The sequence below is a fragment of the Micromesistius poutassou genome (genome assembly GCF_964030765.1).
Source record: "Micromesistius poutassou genome assembly, chromosome: 23".
Lineage (NCBI taxonomy): Eukaryota > Metazoa > Chordata > Actinopteri > Gadiformes > Gadidae > Micromesistius > Micromesistius poutassou.
Window position 1 is genome coordinate 11,201,568 of NC_140293.1, and position 15,500 is coordinate 11,217,067.

Genomic DNA, 15,500 nt, shown 5'->3' on the forward strand with positions numbered 1-15,500 from the left:
TTAGAAGGCCAGAGACGGAAAGACAACGGTCTGTTTAGAAACAGCTCAGTCTAAAGTGTTTATGGAGGGGATAGAGTAACGGTTATGTTGTAGGGGCACTGTGTGTGTGCATGTGTGTGTGTGTGTGTGTGTGTGTGTGTGTGTGTGTGTGTGTGCGCGTGTGTGTGTGTGTGTGTGTGTCGGGCAGCAGCTGAGCATTCATAGGGAGGGAGGGAGGGAGGACCCAATGCCAATGGGGGGAAAGAAAGGGGGGAGGGAAAAGGGAAATCCTAGATTGTAAGGGGGCGAGAAAAGGGAACAATCTAGTGAGCAAGAAGAGAAGGAGTGGAAAAGGCTGTGAAGCGCAGAGAAAACCAACGTGTGTGTGTGTGTGTGTGTGTGTGTGTGTGTGTGTGTGTGTGTGTGTGTGTGTGTGTGTGTGTGTGTGTGTGTGTGTGTGTGTGTGTGTGTGTGTGTGTGTGTGTGTGTGTGTGTGTGTGACCACGTAACGTCGAATTCGCAAAGCTCGCGCACGCATCTCCCCGGCACGAGGAGGAGGACAGTGTTGCCAGATTGGGCCAGATTTCCCGCCCAATCTGGCAACCCTGGAGGAGGAAAGAGCGGAAGAAAGGAGCCAGCCGCGCGTGTGATTTGTCTTTGTAGAGCCGACTCGGTGAACGTCTCGCGTCGGGAACTTTGTTGGCTTTTCTGCATGAAGCCGAGTCAGCATTCCTTCAACTCGAATACACTAAGATTGCAAATTAAATCCGTTTTTGTTCGTCCTTTTTGTTTTTGAAAAGGGGACGAATGCCATGTCCATTGGGTTTTGGATTTAAACCAAAGGTCTAACTGGGACTGCCACACAAGACAAGACCGTCCACACACAACAGGTCTACAACTCGCTCCTCTTTGTATTTTCAGCCGCTCACAGGGATTTCCTTTTTTATATATATATATATAAATATATATATATATACTTGACCGATCATGGCTGCTGTGACAAGCCCGGAGACGAGCCCGCAACCCCGGGTATATTTCCAGACGCCGACCGGCACCACGGAAGAACCGGAGACACCGGTCCGTAAGCAGGGACGCGTCACGGTCAAATACGACCGAAAGGAGCTCCGAAAGAGACTGAACCTGGAGGAATGGATTATCGATCAGCTCACGGACCTCTACGACTGTGAGGTAAGATTCTGACAATAATCGGGCCTCACCAAAAAATAAATAACCGATCGATCGCATGGATCCACCGTCTCGCTAAGTAATAGGGGCTGGCGACTATAATCGATCCGTTTATTAGCGGCCGTCTACATTGACAGTCCTTTTCAGCATCCAGTGTGAATGAATAGCCACTGAAAAAGAGCCTTTGTTGCTTTTTGGCCTAGTGAGGTTTGATCTCGTTCATGGGCCACATGCAAGCAACACACCACCCAGAAAGCACAAATACGGGAATTAAAATATCGTGGGGTTGGGGTTCACCTGCAGATTTCCAGCAGAATGTGCTCATATGGTTTCTTCCTTCAGCGGAACTTAATTTCCTCCTTCCAACCGGTATAGTTATATCCTATGTTATATATATCCCTTAAAGCTGCAATTATAGGGTAAAAAAAGCTTTGACCGTACACTGCTCCAAACTAGCGCGATGTTTAACGCCCTGTTCACACCGCGAGCGTCAAACGATCCGCGGGGACGCGGCAACGAGGGGCGGGCGGCGGCAGCGGCGGCGTCAGGCGGCGGTAAGCCAGCTAGCTCGTGTCGGCTACTTATCTGGCGGTGACCCATATTCTATTCCTAGCGCCGAGCGAAGACACAGCTACTTAAGGGTTGTATAGTAGTGGAGCTCTCGGTAGGCGAGGGAAAGGGACGGAGTCCAACTCGGATAAAGAGGACGGGAATGAGTGACACGCAGACCGATGTCGGTTGGGAAGACGATGCACGTGTTGGGTAATGGCAGGACTGCACATCCACACCTGGAGAAGATTACACAACGCTCCACATTCTGCCTTCTTTAACGACCCAAACCACCAGCAATTAAACCGGTTTAGGCAGGGATTCGGTGTCTTGATTTATTTGACTAGCCGATATATTCCTTAAAGGGGCCTCTGATGCAACATCAACTATAAAAATGGCTGAAAAGTTGGATCATTGATGTCAACAGATTTGCGTTCCCCATTGGTCAGATTGGGGAAAATTACGTAAATGATCCAACTTTTCCGGGATCTTTGCAGGAACAAAACATGCATATGAAGCGACCTATAACCTATATGAACCGTCTAAGAGGCTGTCCGAAAATAGAGAATAGCGTTTCCCCTTCAAACCCAAACCCAGGAAGAGATTCACTGTCTTGTTTCCTTATAACTGAAATATTTCACAATTAAAGGCCTTAGAAACGCGGCTAGCTCAATTAAGCCGTCCACTTCCACCTTCATTGTGAAAGTGTTTCTTCTCTCGGTCTTAGCGCGCGGTCGGGCCGTCTCACCCACTCTGGTTTGAATGCCACATGTAAATGGGCCGTCTATACCGATGTAGGCTCCAGAACAATGAGCTCACAAGGGCCACCCTGCTGGGATTCAAATGCCGTCGGAGGTCATTTGAATAAAGTAGGGCATTTTCTTTTGTTTTCACGCGGGTGTGATGTGAGACTGCGTTCCCAATACAGGCTGATGTTTTTGTTTTGGGTGAAATGTATTCTCTCGCAACTGAAACTGGGTAGCAAAGACCATGAATAATGAATGCATCCTTCAGAAGGGAATCCTGTGAACGGCCACTGCCCACAGAACCCCGTGGTGCCAAAGTTTAAGGAGGGAAAAGTCATTTGGCCGAATGTACTCGTACACTATGCATTTATTCATTCTTCATTCACTCATTGTAACCTTTTCACCCATTCACCAATTTATCCAGCCAGCACTTTTTTAACGTGGTTATTCATTCGTTATTATCAATTATCAATTGAGGCTTTGTTTGTTTGCATATATGCGTTATTCCATCAAATGCCTATTTTTTTTGTTTTTTGTTTTTTGCATTCGTCCCGAAAGTCTCGCAAAGATGGAGGTCTAGACCGCAGACAGATGGCGGCCATTTCTCACAATGGGATCACCTGGCTACTCATGTCGCTCTGGAGAAGGAATGATGTCATTATTTAGACCCTCAACCAACAGGAGTTTTGTCCCTCACTTCACTTAAACAGTAATTGTCCTGTCAAACACAAACACACACACACACACACACACACACACACACACACACACACACACACACACACTTATTTAAACCCCAATTCTGCAGCTTTGGATGACAAAGAGATTAACTTGCTGCAGGCTTGTTCTCGTTGAGCCATTCCTGCCGTATTAAGTCTGTGTTAGCAGGGAACCTCTTTGTTTTCAGGCAACGCAACGCGTGGGATTCTCTCTAATGTGTTCTCTGCTGTTTCCCTTTCTCTCTCTTCTCTTCTTTCTCTCTGTCTGTCTCTCTCTCGGTCTCTCTCTCTCTGCCTCTCATCATCTCTCTGTCTGTCTCTCTCCATTTCTGTTTCTCTGTCTCTCTATCTGTCAGTCTCTCTCGGCCTCTCATCTTCTCTGTCTGTCTCCATTTCTGTTTCTCTGTCTCTCTCTCTCTCTGTCTATCTGTCAGTCTCTCTCTCTGCCTCTCATCATCTCTGTCTGTCTGTCTCCATTTCTGTCTCTCTCTCTCTCTGTCTATCTGTCTGTCTCTCTCTCTGCCTCTCATCATCTCTCTGTCTGTCTCCATTTCTGTTTCTCTCTCTCTGTCTATCTGTCTGTCTCTCTCTCTGCCTCTCATCATCTCTGTCTGTCTCCATTTCTGTTTCTCTCTGTCTATCTGTCAGTCTCTCTCTCGGCCTCTCATCATCTCTCTGTGTCTGTCTCCGTTTCTGTTTCTCTCTCTCTGTCTGTCTCTCTCTTATTTTGTGTGTTTGATGTGCCTCCGGCAACAATCCATATCTCTACTTTGTTTTCTTTGTTCAGCCGTGCACTATAACAATGCACGTGCACGTCTTCTGTCTACCACCACACACAATGGGCCTTCGTATGACATTTTGAGGAAAACCTCAAATCTTTCAAGTAGGGAGAGAGACTTTGAAGACCACTTGTGAACCGTGTGCTTTAGTGTAAAGTGACATGGGCCTCCCTGGTTCCCAGCGTAAGATGAAGGAGAAGGTGGTGTTTCATAATTGAGACATTTCTAAATGTTGTAGGTGTGTCACAGAGTAATCACAATTATAACTGATTTAATTGAATTATTGTATTATTGTGCATATACATTTATCCACAGGCCGTCCACAGTCACAGTCAGTTGGTCATTATTCTACCTTGGAGTATCACTGTTCCGTTGCGTTCTATATGATCCGTGCTCTGATAGAGCCCCTGATTCTTAATGGGTGTAAGGAGGGCCTCTCTGGGATTAGGCCATACACCAAACTCCCTGTTTCATGATTTTGTTAACATACTAGATGTTTGGGAGGAGGGAATTCAGACCCCTCTCCCATTGTAAATCCACACTCTTCTGCCCATCATCTCCATGGCAACAGGCTGGTTTAACATTTGAAAGTTGACAGTCTTTCACTGCAGTTCTTTTGATATTATAACAGCCTTTTTTTTTTTTTTACAAAAACGCTCTTTATTCAATCTTTTTATATAAATAATAACAGTTTGAGTGCTGCCTTATTATGCAGGAGATTCCCCCACCTCGCCGATTAAAGAATGAATTTAATTAAACATTTGGCGGTACAACCGCAAAATCTGTTGCCATGCTTCCTGCCATGAGTGTGTACTACGTTGACACACACACACACACACACACACACACACACACACACACACACACACACACACACACACACACACACACACACACACACACACACACACACACACACATACTGCCAATGGAGGGAGGAGACTAGGGTAAAAGTTTGGGCAGTGCGTCAGGGAAGAGGTGTGATTGGCCAGCTGGAATGCAGTTCATTACTGCCCGTGTCACACTGTCCCGAAATTGACACCAGATAAACACACGAATGTGGAATTTTGAATTTCGCACGAAGATGGCCCCGAACTTGGTCAACAGCCGAAGCAAGTACAATGCCTACAGAAGGTCAAACGATGGCACCCGAACCACACACACGAGACGTCGTATTGAGGGTACGATGCGTTTGAACTAGGTCACGAAGGTGTCACGTGACCTCCCGTTGGTATAACACCTTCATATAATCATCTATCTGATATTTAAATAATCTATATAATCGATATATATTATATTTGTCGCAGCCGTTCAAATGAGGCTATTGATTTTCTGTTAACGGTGTCTGACTTGTTTATTTATGAATCATATCCATTTTTTGAGACCCGCACCTGCAAAGTTCAGCACCAGATCCGACCTGTCATCTGTGATCAAAATTAAATCCGCACCAAAAATAGAAAGGATCTCCTTTGGGTGGCTTTCACTCGATTTATGCAGAGTCTCGGGCAGCGCAGTGTCATCGCTGGAGTCCCTGCTCCACGTCAGATGATCAGATGATCACAAATGATCAGCTGTTGGAACCAGATGAGGTCTCTTCGCAGCTGGGAGACAAGTGTTGTATCGTTGACTAAAACAGACGTTACAATCCGCCTGTTTTAGCAACTTTTATGCGGGTACCCGACCCGTTGCAGGACTGATATTATATAATACTGTTTATGCTGAGACTGCTTTGCTTTTTGCTACCTGTAGGGTCTGTGTGCGGGCTTTGCGCGCAGGTATCTGGTGTGTGTTTGTCAGGTGAAAACGAAACGTCAAGGGAAAGAGGCGGTAGTTGAAAAAAGTATTAACACCGCTTATTAAGTTCACTCGTTGCTTATAATGGTTTATTCGTTTCCCAGTATTATTTCCTTAATTTAGAGGACAGTTTTGTTCATTTTTAAATTGTAAAATAAATGCAATCATTTTTTGAAGTCACAAGTTTTTTTAATTATTGGAAGCGAGTCGAGCTGACCTTGCCTGCTGTACCCACGGTCAAAATAGCCAAGACAATATCTATATAATCATTTTGATATAGGCCTAATAACCAGGAACTGAATTGTGATTAATTGTGATTGAAGCTTTGGGAGTTACACACGCCTCTGCTCTGTAGAGTTGCTCAGGACTGACTGAGTAAGATGCTCTGAGGCTGGCCTTTTATCTGTCCACGTTACCATGACACATCGAAAACGCTTGAGCTACTCAAATTCGGCTGTCTTCGCCGACACCGTGGTTCCATCTCGATGTCATCGAACTCTAATACGACTGCTACACAACGGCATTGCGAGGGCTTCACGTAGTCGTGGTGCCTTCCTAAGACAATCGGGCAGCTTCTTGTTTCCTTCGCATTGTTTTCGTGAGGCGATGGCGCCGACGATCACACAAACATGACACGACTTGACAAGATGCCATCACAATGGCCTTACGAAGGGCAAAATGGACACACAAATTCAATACGAAAATGAACCTTCGCAAGGTTCTTCGGCAAAACTTTGGCATGCCAAAGATTTTGGCACCGCTCACGAAGTTGCTGCCGGAGCCCGAGAAACTCCACCGGCGGTCATACGACGGCTTCAGATGCCCTCACGAATGGCCGGATGTTTTTACGATCAGAGCCAAATTTGAACATTTCCTTTATCGTGTATCAGGTGTCAATTTCGGGACAGTGTGACACGGGCATACAAGAATGACAAAATAGCAGAAACGTAAGTGTGTGTTTGTGAATCAGGATGTAACGTATTGGGCTGACACAAGGTCTAGAGGTAGTTATTTGTTATTGACTATTATAATTTAAGACCTATATGATGTTTCTAAGACATTAGGTTTCTCGAACATACTCAAGTGCGTTGACTATTCCGAACAATGCTAGGGACTCTTAAATGAGTAGTCAATGTTGTCATTGTGTCAGATAGTGTTAAGAATGGTTGGGCGCTCTGTATGTCTGCCAAATCCAATATGCACACCCAATGTCAGATTTAAAAAAAATGAAGCAAAGAAAAATTATGTTGTCATTTACAAGTCTTATCGACAAATACATTAGGGCAGTTATTAGGCCCTGATCAATAATCCACAAGATGAATCTCCTGTCAAAAACAATGTTGCAGTCACGCCAACTGGATCAGATTGTTGTGAACTCCTGGTGTGTATAGTGAGGTACCCTCTTCTATACCTCACCTTTACAGATCTGTAATGATACATCATCCTATGAATTAATTCATCGATGACCAATGAATCGTGCTATCGATTCATGAATGGCTCACTACGGTGTTATAGCCATTTGCTTCATGAGCAGTTGGCAGTGTTGCAGGGTAATGGCTGGGGGGGGGGGGGGGGTTAAAGTGAGTGCACGGCGGTTGTAGGAGATAAGTGAAGTGCTCTCCCCGCTCTGACCCAAGTGTATTGCGCTCGCCAGCAAGTTGTCTTAAAACTCTCACACACAATGGAGGGAAGTAGTGATCAAGGGCCAAATAAAGTGTGTGTGTGTGTGTGTGTGTGTGTGTGTGTGTGTGTGTGTGTGTGTGTGTGTGTGTGTGTGTGTGTGTGTGTGTGTGTGTGTGCAGTATTTAGGGAACCTTTAGATCATGGGTTGTTTTGCCATTTTTGTAAACCTCCAGACCCCAAAGACAACATGCCAGTGTGTGTGTGTGTACGTGCACACACACAGGAAGCCAAAGCCGCCCTCCTACAAAGATCGTTTGTTGCACAGCAGGGATGAAAGACTGGCGTTGTCTGGAACCCACCCATACACACACAGATATACACACACACACACAGATATACACACATACACATACACACAGATATACACACATACACACACACAGATATACACACATACACATACACACACAGATATACACACATACACACACATATACACACATACACATACACACATGGTCACAGAGAAGCATCCTGGCTGAGTAGAGGGTGAGTCAGCAATACATTACATGTCACTTCTGACCTACTGACACAGAGAGAGAGGGAGAAAGAGAGAGAGACATAGGCCCAGTCCCATGTCTCTCCCCTTAACAAGAACGCTCTGAGTGCCCTTAGCTGCAAGTCAGCTCCCGAGCTGGCTAGCGTTCAAGGGATGATTTTAAGGGAAAGACAGCACTCCCCCTTTCTCCCTTAAGTATTGGGACACCCTACCCCTTCGCAGGAACGCGCAAAATCTAGGGTTAGGGCTCAAATCTAGGGGAAGGGGGAGAATTGGCAAAGGGCCATAGACTAGATATCCAAGTTCAGATTCTAAGTTGTGTCCGTCATTCCATCATTCTGTTTCATTCTAGAATGGGTTGTCTGAGGGTTCTGACTGGCCGTGCGTGTGTTCTATCTGGATAATTCTTAGAGTATCGTGAAGTTACATGCATCTCAATGTATCCACCAGTGTTTGCCTTGACTGGACAATATTCAAATCTATTAGAGCATTTACTTGAAATAATGTAGTATCCCATAAGTAGAGTGGTCACCGACCATGTTTACTCAGCACTCACGGAGGATAATATTAAGCAAGATGCTCCGTATTGGCATCCATTTTGGATTCCACCACCAAGCTAGCTGGCTAGTTCAAGCTAGCAGTTGGACGCCTTAATTCAGTTCTATTACCGCGTTGGGCTTTCCCTCTATTCCCAAAGTGGTGGGAGGGGAACAACCAATGAAAACGCTGAGATCTTTGTCAACGGAACAGAAGGAGTACCATGTCGAGTATTTCGAAATTGGGAATAAGCCCGAACTTGAAGGACCTGCAGAGACAATACCCCCTCCCTTGCTAATTTGGTGTCGGTGGTTTGATTCCCAAACGTGTTCAAACCAGTTTTCACTGGATCACCAGGGTGCTTTTTATCCTTTGAACTGACTGAACGGGGGCCTGTGAATCCGCAGACCGTATAAACAGACATAGCCGCGTCTATAAACTGAATGTAACAATGTTTATGGGCTGATGGGGGGCGTACCCTCAGTGTTGGCTGAGGGAGAGAGAGAGAGACGACTTGGAGTGGGGCGAGCGAAACAGGAAGTGAATAAGCTGGCGAAAAGAAAGAAAGGGGAGAGAAAGAGGAGTGAGGGCGACGTGAGTCAACACGTGGAATGTTACGGAGTGATCTGTCACAGGAAGTGTGTGTTCATGAAAGAAATGGACAAACACAGCAGGCAGACACACTACTTTACCAAGTCTGCTGTTTACACACATACTATTTCACACCTATTCCCCAAAGTGTGTGTGTGTGTGTGTGTGTGTGTGTGTGTGTGTGTGTGTGTGTGTGTGTGTGTGTGTGTGTGTGTGTGTGTGTGTGTGTGTGTGTGTGTGTGTGTGTGTGTGAGTGAAACATTTTAACAGTTTTTCATTTTAAAAGATTTAAATCATCGTCTTTAACGTCTTGTTGGATTTTAAAGGCTGATATTACTGGAATATTGTTATTAATATTGTTATTAATATTGTTATTAAAGGAATATTGTCTTTGATCCCAATCCCTAATCCCAAGTCAAGCATGATGCAACCCTTTTGTTGTTTGAACACAGTACTTTTTTTACAACACTATATTTTTGCATGGTTAACAATAGGGAAGGTATTAACTGGACATGAGTAATAAAGATATAGGGTACACACGACAGTATAATGTGTGCAGTATAGTGTGTTTGTTGGCAGTTATTCATGAACATCTTAAAATCCCCCTTCAAATATAATAGCCGTTTATGTAGTTCTATGGCAGTGACGATACAACCCCAGGGGCCGTAAAAAAAAATATGACGACGTGTGGTTAACATTAGGGACCGTATTAAAGGATCACGATGGGTAATAAAAGTAGAAGTTACACAAGAGGGGTTTTGAAGTGTGTGTGTGTGTGTGTCATTCTCTGCGGCGCGGCGAAGGAGTGCGGTGTGTCATGCGCCCTGCCATGTGTCAGTCTGAAGGCAGGGGTCACCGGCGACTCAAATTGCCCAATCAGACCGCTTCAACCGACTACAGAGGGTCATGCCCTGATTATGTCCCTCTCCCGCAGTCTGTGATGTCCGGGCATTCTCGGTACACGTGTAGCGTATGCTAACCAGCTGCCAATGTACAAATCACAGCTGGAGCTAACAATTGTCATTATCGGATATCGCTAATGATTCAATATGGTAATACATTAATTATACAGTTCCGATTCATTTATCATTGATTCTATAAAATATTCTAAATATTTTTTTCATTTGATATTGAACTTCCCATTGGGTGAAGAACAGGCCCCCTCTAGACGAGGGTTAGGGTTAAGGGTTAGGGTTAGGGTTAGGGTTAGGGTTAACCCTAACCCGCGTGGGGACCGGCTGTTTCTCGTGGCTCCGAGGGGCTGCTCAGTCTGCCCGCGTGGGGACTCCATTGGACACGGTCGTGGGAGGGGGTGGAGGTGAAGGGTGGTCTACCCATCCATAAGCGCGACTGTCAGAACCCAAGCATGTGGTATCAGCTGCTGGCCCCTTGTGTTCAACCCCCCCACCCTTTGTGAGACTACAGTAGTTAATCCGTGAACAGACCTCTGAAGAATAAGTCCCGCCTCCGAGGCTCCGGGTCCCTCGGTCAAACGTCTACGGGGAATAACACGGGGTTTATGAACGATCGTACATAACAAACTCTGTAGGGGGCGGAGAAGAGCTGCGTCACGTTTATTACGATTATTAATGCTACTTTAACTGCAACAAAAATCCAAAAACCCAGTTGAAACTAGATGAAAACGGTTGTAGTTCAAAACGTGACGCAGCTTTTACTTCTCGGCCCCCTACAGAGTTTGTTATGTACGATCATTCATAAACCCCGTGTTGTTTCCTGTAGACATTTGACCGAGGGAACTGGGAGTGGAGGCGGGGCTTCTTCAGAGGTCTATGGGGACCGGTCTCTCTCATCTCTTGGGCCCTGTCCCAATTCTCCCCCTTCCCCTAGATTTGAGCCCTAACCCTAGATTTGAGCCCTAACCCTAGATTTTGCGCGTTCCCACGAAGGGGTAGGGTGTCCCAATACTTAAGGGAGAAAGGGGGAGTGCTGTTATCCCCTCAAAATCATCCCTTGAACGCTAGCCAGCTCGGGAGCTGACTTGCAGCTAAGGGCGCTCAGAGCAAGTTTTCTTATTAAGGGGAGAGAAATGGGACTGGGCCGGCATGTCTCCGTCTCTCACTCTGTGTGTGTGTGTGTGTGTGTGTGTGTGTGTGTGTGTGTGTGTGTGTGTGTGTGTGTGTGTGTGTGTGTGTGTGTGTGTGTGTGTCCCCAAAACCAAACGATTCTGGGTTTGATCCCCCGCTGTCTTTAAACAAACCTGTCGGCTTCCTCGAGCAAGATGACCCCTGACCCCTAGCTGCTCCTTATTGACCTGATCCCAACTCACCGTATGTCGCTTTGGGTGAAAGTCAGACACCTTTAGTCACGGATAAATCTCCACACTCGTCTTAACATGTTGCATTGGAGGTGAGCGCCAGACAGAGAGGGAGGGCGAGAGAGCTCAGAGAGAACACCCGCTCTGCCATACTGGAGCGAGACTCTCCTTCACCACGTCACCTGTGGTTGGCCGGCCAACTGTGTGAGTTTGGCAACGGCGCGGGCAGTTACTTAGCAACGGTCACGTGCACAGAATAGCCGACCGTGGAAAGAGTCAGTTGGCTCCAACTCATCTCATTAGAGTGAAGTTGATTGTTATTATCACGCTGGGGCTTTTAAAAACGAAAAGCCTTTTTTGTACGTTGAACAAGACCGCTGTCTAACCTACGCTGGCTCGGGACGTGTTCCATCTCCGTGGCGACGCTTGTCAGATTTAATCATCATCATTAATGCAAACCACCGGACTGGTTTGTCTGCTGCCACTTGGGGTCCCAAGCAGACGAGTCGCTGCACGTCTGCTGCTCATCTGGGGGTACAATCTGAATCTTTCACGTGTTTTGTTGTAGGCAATAGTGCTTCAGTGTATCACACACACAAGCACACCACATGGTTTGTAAAGAAGAAAAATATAGTCAATTTTAAATGATGTCTCAAACAGTGGTTCAGATATAGAATCGCAGAAACGGCAAAAACATTTATTCTACTTTGAAGGTCTAATTTTGCACAAAAGAGCGCTAAATACTTGACGCATGATTTAATGTTTGACCGATGGCACATTGAGCATGAGAGAAGCGGCCATCAGAGAAGATGTTTGTACTGACGTTGATCCCAGTATAGCTCTCATCTGTCACACACACACACACACACACACACACACACACACACACACACACACACACACACACACACACACACACACACACACACACACACACACACGAGACTGTGTCTCCGTCAGACGTATTATGTTAATGTCCTCCATGGTGTTAATATCACTTACCGTAATCCCCCACACACCATCACTCTCGCCTTGCCTTTTAACCAAGCCCGCCAAGAGCTCGTGGAGGGATTGCCATGGAAACGGCAATTAGCCTTCCCCACCCGAGTGAGCAGGAAGGAACGTACTGCCATATTTGGGCGGACGTGCGTATGCAAAATCAGCATTGTATCGACCTTGATTATAAGCTGCTGACTCATCTTGCCCTCTTTCTCTCCCTCTTCTTGTACATCTTTCTCTTTCTTTCATTCCATCTTCTTCTACGTCTTTCTCCTTCTATACATCCCAATATATAACTCCTATACGCCTTGATAAACATTACAATGGTTAGACCAACAGCTGAAAGTCTTAAATGTTTGTCAGAGTGGTTGAGCCTTCATCACTGCTAACCTGGCCCTGGTAAACCATCCCATAGTACATCCTGACGTCAGAACGCAATGACGTTTTCACTAGTCTAGAAGTATAGAATGTTAATGACTACCTGATGGTGGTTTGGACATGGTTTCGTAATTGAAATTATTTATCATTATGGGGTGACATTGTTCTGATGCAAGACCTGGCAAAACAACGTTTTTATTAGCCTAGGATACGGTATATGAATGTTTATTTATTATTCTACATTATAACAACTCTTGAGTATCTGCAACAAAAAATCCCATGATGCACTACACTCGTACAAGCCCTAGGAGTTGACTGTTGACTGATGGGCCGGGAACTTTTTAGTGGGCAAAACGACCAAATGGGACAACATGCTAATCCATTGTAATCCTGCTTAATGTCTTCCTTCTCATCCTGATCTGCTCCTAATCTCCTCATTCACGCCTTATTGTTGTGGTAATCACTCAATGTTCGCATGTTGTGCAGACAAATCTCTGAGGACTTCACTTTTGCATGTCTCTCACTTTGTCTGTCTATGTATGTATCTCTCTCTCACTCTCTCACTCACTCTCTCACTCACTCACTCACTCACTCACTCACTCACTCACTCACTCACTCACTCACTCACTCACTCACTCACTCACTCACTCACTCACTCACTCACTCACTCACTCACTTCACATTCATCATGGTTCATGGCGATGTGTGAGATGGGCCCATGTGAACACCACTGTGTGTGTGAGAGAGACCTAGCGTACCCTCTGGTGTATACAGGAGGTGGAGTAAGAGGAGGTGGTGTGAGAGAGACCTAGCGTACCCTCTGGTGTATACAGGAGGTGGAGTAAGAGGAGGTGGTGTGAGAGAGACCTAGCGTACCCTCTGGTGTATACAGGAGGTGGAGTAAGAGGAGGTGGTGTGAGGGCCGGGGGGGGGGGGGCACTCCTAGAAGTGGAGGCTGGTTGCTAGCCCACCGACTCTCTGGGGGATAGCTCGCCTGCTAGCGAAGCCTTGGTGACTCTGTCTCGCCAGATGAGCCTCTGCCAAAGACACCTAGAGAGAAGCCATTGATCCCAAAGCGGTTTAAACATATTGTCCATGATGTGTATGTTGTCCGCACGCAACGGGCGCCGAGGTCTGGTGGGGGGGGGCTGTGTATGTACTCGATAGGTTATTTTTGGTATGATTTAATGTTATTGTCTTCACTGCTGCAGAATACAGTTTGTCATCTTGTCTGGGTTTGGTTGTGTGTATGTTTGTGCTGTGTTGCTAAGAATCCACTCCTCGAACCACGCTCTGTTTATGCTATAAATACTCGGCACTCTCTTGATTCGGTTTTAGTGGAAACATTTAACACTTAACATTGTGCTCCGGTATTGATTTTACGCCGTGCGTTCTTGGTCTGGATAACGTCTGCTGAGAATATCTGAACGCTGGTATCAGAGCCCTCCTGTTCAACTGGAGTTCATGTCCGCGGTGCTACTGCTATGAGGTTGTGCTAACATGACTGGTATCCATGGCGATGAAAGCAGCCTCCAGACCATAATAATACACAAACAACGCCAGGAACAGAGGACTCCATCATCATCATCATCCTCCTCATCATCGTCTTACTGGCTTTTCTTTCCTTTATTTTTCCGACCAAGGAGCCCTGAACATGCAACCTGGAAAACCCTGAAATTAAACCCTTTCCCAGTTGTGGAGTACATCGGAAAACTGGTAGAAAATAAAAAAAATGGCCCTTGCTCTGGAAAACCCAAGGAAGATATTGAGGAATGCCAGGGATTTTAGAGCCCTTCATATCGGTTACACATTTAGGCTGAGATCAGCAATGCTAAGGACTTAATCCACGCACATTCCTATCACATGCTCCTGAACCATATCTAAACACAGTCAGTGTACTCTCTCTCGCCCCCCTCTCTCGGCCGTGGGAACGTGCGAAGGGGAATACTCGTGAGTGGGAGGCGGCCTGTAGAATGTTCCGGTCGTATGAATACGGCGAGAGAATGCTGCCTTTATAAAAAAAAAGAGTCTCCGCTGCCATCACTCTCAAGTAGCGCTAACAACGCAGGACACAGTCACCCGCCTGATTAAACTGTGTGTGTGTGTGTGTGTGTGTGTGTGTGTGTGTGTGTGTGTGTGTGTGTGTGTGTGTGTGTGTGTGTGTGTGTGTGTGTGTGTGTGTGTGTGTGTGTGTGTGTGTGTGTGTGTGTGTGTGTCGAGGCCCAGAGTGGGAGCAGATGCATAGATGGAGTGTAGCAGCTTTAAACTGGATTGTTTTATCTTATTCCAGGAAGGAAATGCTTCTATCTGATTAGATGGGCTAGAGAGAGACGCAGAGACACTCACACACACACACACAGCCACACACACACTCTCGCTGGATTAAATGTGTGCTGTATTGATTGCTATCGACGTGACGTTGTGTGGTTTGTGCTCGTTGTTGACTCTTTCATTAGGCTATACACACACACACACACACACACACACACACACACACACACACACACACACACACACACACACACACACACACACACACACACACACTCTTGTGTGTACGACTATCCCCCAGGGTCACGTGACCAAACAGGAAGCGGCCTGTTGCTATTCTGGAATGTTAACTCATCCAGACCTCTCTAGGCTCCCATCTCCCTCCCCCTCCCGCCCCTCTTACCTAACCCTCCCCCGCAGCCCCACAGAGGTAACCACAGAAGAAAAACAAGGCGTGTGTGTGTGTGGTAAAAGATTCTCAGCCACCATGGTCTAGTTCTAAGGGCGCACTCACAC

The 15,500-nt window shown here is 46.2% G+C and overlaps 1 protein-coding gene across 1 annotated transcript in view; it reads left to right on the plus strand.

Moving 5' to 3' along the window:
* The first annotated feature begins 618 nt into the window (after nucleotides 1-618).
* Nucleotides 619-15,500, plus strand: part of ppp1r14bb (protein phosphatase 1, regulatory (inhibitor) subunit 14Bb) — a 22,811-nt gene continuing 7,929 nt past the window's right edge. The window contains exon 1 of the mRNA XM_084487206.1: nucleotides 619-1,167. Coding sequence (XP_084343332.1) covers nucleotides 967-1,167 — 201 coding nt within the window. The 5' untranslated portion in view covers nucleotides 619-966. The remainder of the gene's footprint in view (nucleotides 1,168-15,500) is intronic.